This window comes from Sinocyclocheilus rhinocerous, unplaced genomic scaffold, assembly GCF_001515625.1.
Source record: "Sinocyclocheilus rhinocerous isolate Xijiao unplaced genomic scaffold, SAMN03320098_v1.1 scaffold936, whole genome shotgun sequence".
NCBI classification, from domain to species: domain Eukaryota; kingdom Metazoa; phylum Chordata; class Actinopteri; order Cypriniformes; family Cyprinidae; genus Sinocyclocheilus; species Sinocyclocheilus rhinocerous.
This window is the reverse complement of record NW_015662583.1, coordinates 284,483-286,928: the sequence shown is the minus strand read 5'-3', so window position 1 is coordinate 286,928 and position 2,446 is coordinate 284,483. Positions and strand designations below refer to the sequence as shown.

At 33.3% G+C, this 2,446-nt stretch overlaps 1 protein-coding gene across 1 annotated transcript in view; it reads right to left on the bottom strand.

Annotated features, from left to right (window-relative positions):
• LOC107728103 (fibrillin-1) overlaps positions 1–2,446 on the bottom strand; it is an 18,724-nt gene that overhangs the window by 13,774 nt on the left and 2,504 nt on the right. The window contains exons 4-6 of the mRNA XM_016538183.1: positions 2,214–2,339; positions 1,359–1,499; positions 71–196 (exon numbers count right to left, since the gene is read on the bottom strand). Of these exons, the coding sequence (XP_016393669.1) occupies positions 71–196; positions 1,359–1,499; positions 2,214–2,339 (393 nt within the window). The remainder of the gene's footprint in view (positions 1–70; positions 197–1,358; positions 1,500–2,213; positions 2,340–2,446) is intronic.

Genomic DNA, 2,446 nt, shown 5'->3' with positions numbered 1-2,446 from the left:
AGACACACACACACACACACACACACACACACACACACACAGACAGACAGACATACAGACAGACTCGTACCCACACACGCGGCTCTGTGCTCTCTGAATCCAGCCTGACACACACACGTGTAGCTGCCGTCTGTATTCACACACACGTTACCCAGCTCCCTGCGGCACCTCTCCTCGAAATTACACTCGTCAACATCTGCAGAGACACAGAAGAGCGTTTAAACATTCACCTGACTCTTATCCATAATCAGCTCACTTGTAACGTGCAGAAGAACTGACAGATATTCAACAAATAAGGGTGAATTTTCATTTCATGTCAACTTTAAAACTGAAATAAAAACAGAAAATATAAAAAATAAAATAAAATAACTTTATTTTATTTCAGCTAGTTGCCAAGAAAATATTTCTCATTTCATTTAGTTTATTTTGATGTACTAAAATAACTAAACCAAAAACTACACATTTTTTACATATTAAAAAAGACTAAAATTAAAAATAATAATAATATGCATTTAGAAAATCAGGTGAATTTTCACTTCATGCTGACTTTAAAACTTAAATGAAAACAGAAAATACAAAAAAATATAAAATAAATTAAAATAAAATAAAACAAAATAATTTAAATAATTTAACTGATTTTATTTCAGCTAGTTGCCAAGGACACATTTCTCATTTTCATAGATTAACTAAATGTACTAAAATAATTTAAACACAAACTTAAAATGAATAAAATCTATGTACACACAAACACAAAACAAAAACAAAATTACTAAAACTAAAATGAAAACAGAAAATATAAAAATATAAACTAATTCAAAATTATTAATAAACAAAAAAAATTGACCATATGCACTGAATAATAATAATAATAATAATATCACAATAAGATCTAATACACTTTTATAAATCTATAATATACCTGAATTTTCATTTCAAACGTAAACAGAAAATATAAACATTTATAAAATAAGATAAAATATAAAGAAAGTCTTTAAATTATTTTGTTTCAGCTAGCTGCCAAGAAAACATTTCTCAACTAGATGTACTAAAATTACAAAAACTAAACTTAAATAAAAACCATATAGACATATAGAGAAAAAAAACTAATAAAATGACAGAAACACACTATAGATTACTAAAACTTTCACTAATATGAAAACAGAAAATATAAAAAAATAAAAACTAATTATTAATAAAAACTAACAAAACACGCACAAATGAATAATAATACAGAAAATATAAAAACTAATTCAAAACATTAATAAAAAAAACTAAAATTATACTATAATAACTCTGATTGGATGACTAATCAATTAGTTTGACCATCTCTAAATGAAACACACACACACTGAACGCACCGACACAGTTGTGTCCGTCGAGCGCCAGCACGAATCCCGCCGGACACGAGCAGGTGAAAGATCCCGGTTTGTTTGAACACACGGCTCCACTTCCACACGCCTGCAGACCTGTTACTACAGCTAACACACACTCATCTACATCTACAACACACACACAACACACACAATAACTAACTACACAAGACAACTAGTCACAGTGTTTTAAACTCATAAACCTAGCTGCAAACGAAGAATACGGCTTATGTAAAAGGTACAGTTCACCCAAAAATGAAAATTGCCTGAAAATGTACTCATTCTTAGGGCATCCCAGATGCAGATGAGTTTGTTTCTTCATCAGATTTGTAGAAATGTAGCATTGCATCACTTGCTCAGCAATGGATGCTCTGCAGTGAATGGGTGCCGTCAGAATAAGAGTCGTATTTTAGCCGGCCCGGAAGCAACGGTTTGAAGTTAAAAACGTTTTAATGCTGGATTTGTTTCAGCTTTTGTCTTCTCCAGATGTTAACTGATGGGCTGGAGTGCTGTGGATTACTTGTGGATTATTGTGATGTTTTTATCAGACTCTCATTCTGACGGCACCCATTCACTGCAGAGCATCCATTGCTGAGCAAGTGATGCAATGCTACATTTCTCCAAATCTGATGAAGAAACAAACTCATCTGCATCTTGGATGACCTGAGTTTTTAAGTAATGTTAATTTTTGAGTGAATTGTATCTGCTGTTCATAGTTCATTTTCTCTTTTAATTTGAAGAATCTCGCTGAGAAAGTTAAAGTTAGTCCGTTGACATGTTTAAGTGTGTTTCACAGGAGCTTGTGTTTATATCATGTACTTGTATTGAGTTTCTCATGCACACCTTTACATCCTTCCGCACTCATCAGGTAACCACGGAAACAGCTGCACAGGTAGGATCCAGGTGTGTTTGTGCAGTTGGCATGGTAACCGCAAGGCCCCGGGTCGCCCTGGAGACACTCATCAACATCTGAAAGACAGGAAAAGTACATTTAACATAATAATGTATTCTTTATTAATTAATGTGTGTGTGTGTGTGTGAGAGTGAGTGTGTGTGTGTGTGTGTGTGAGTGTGTG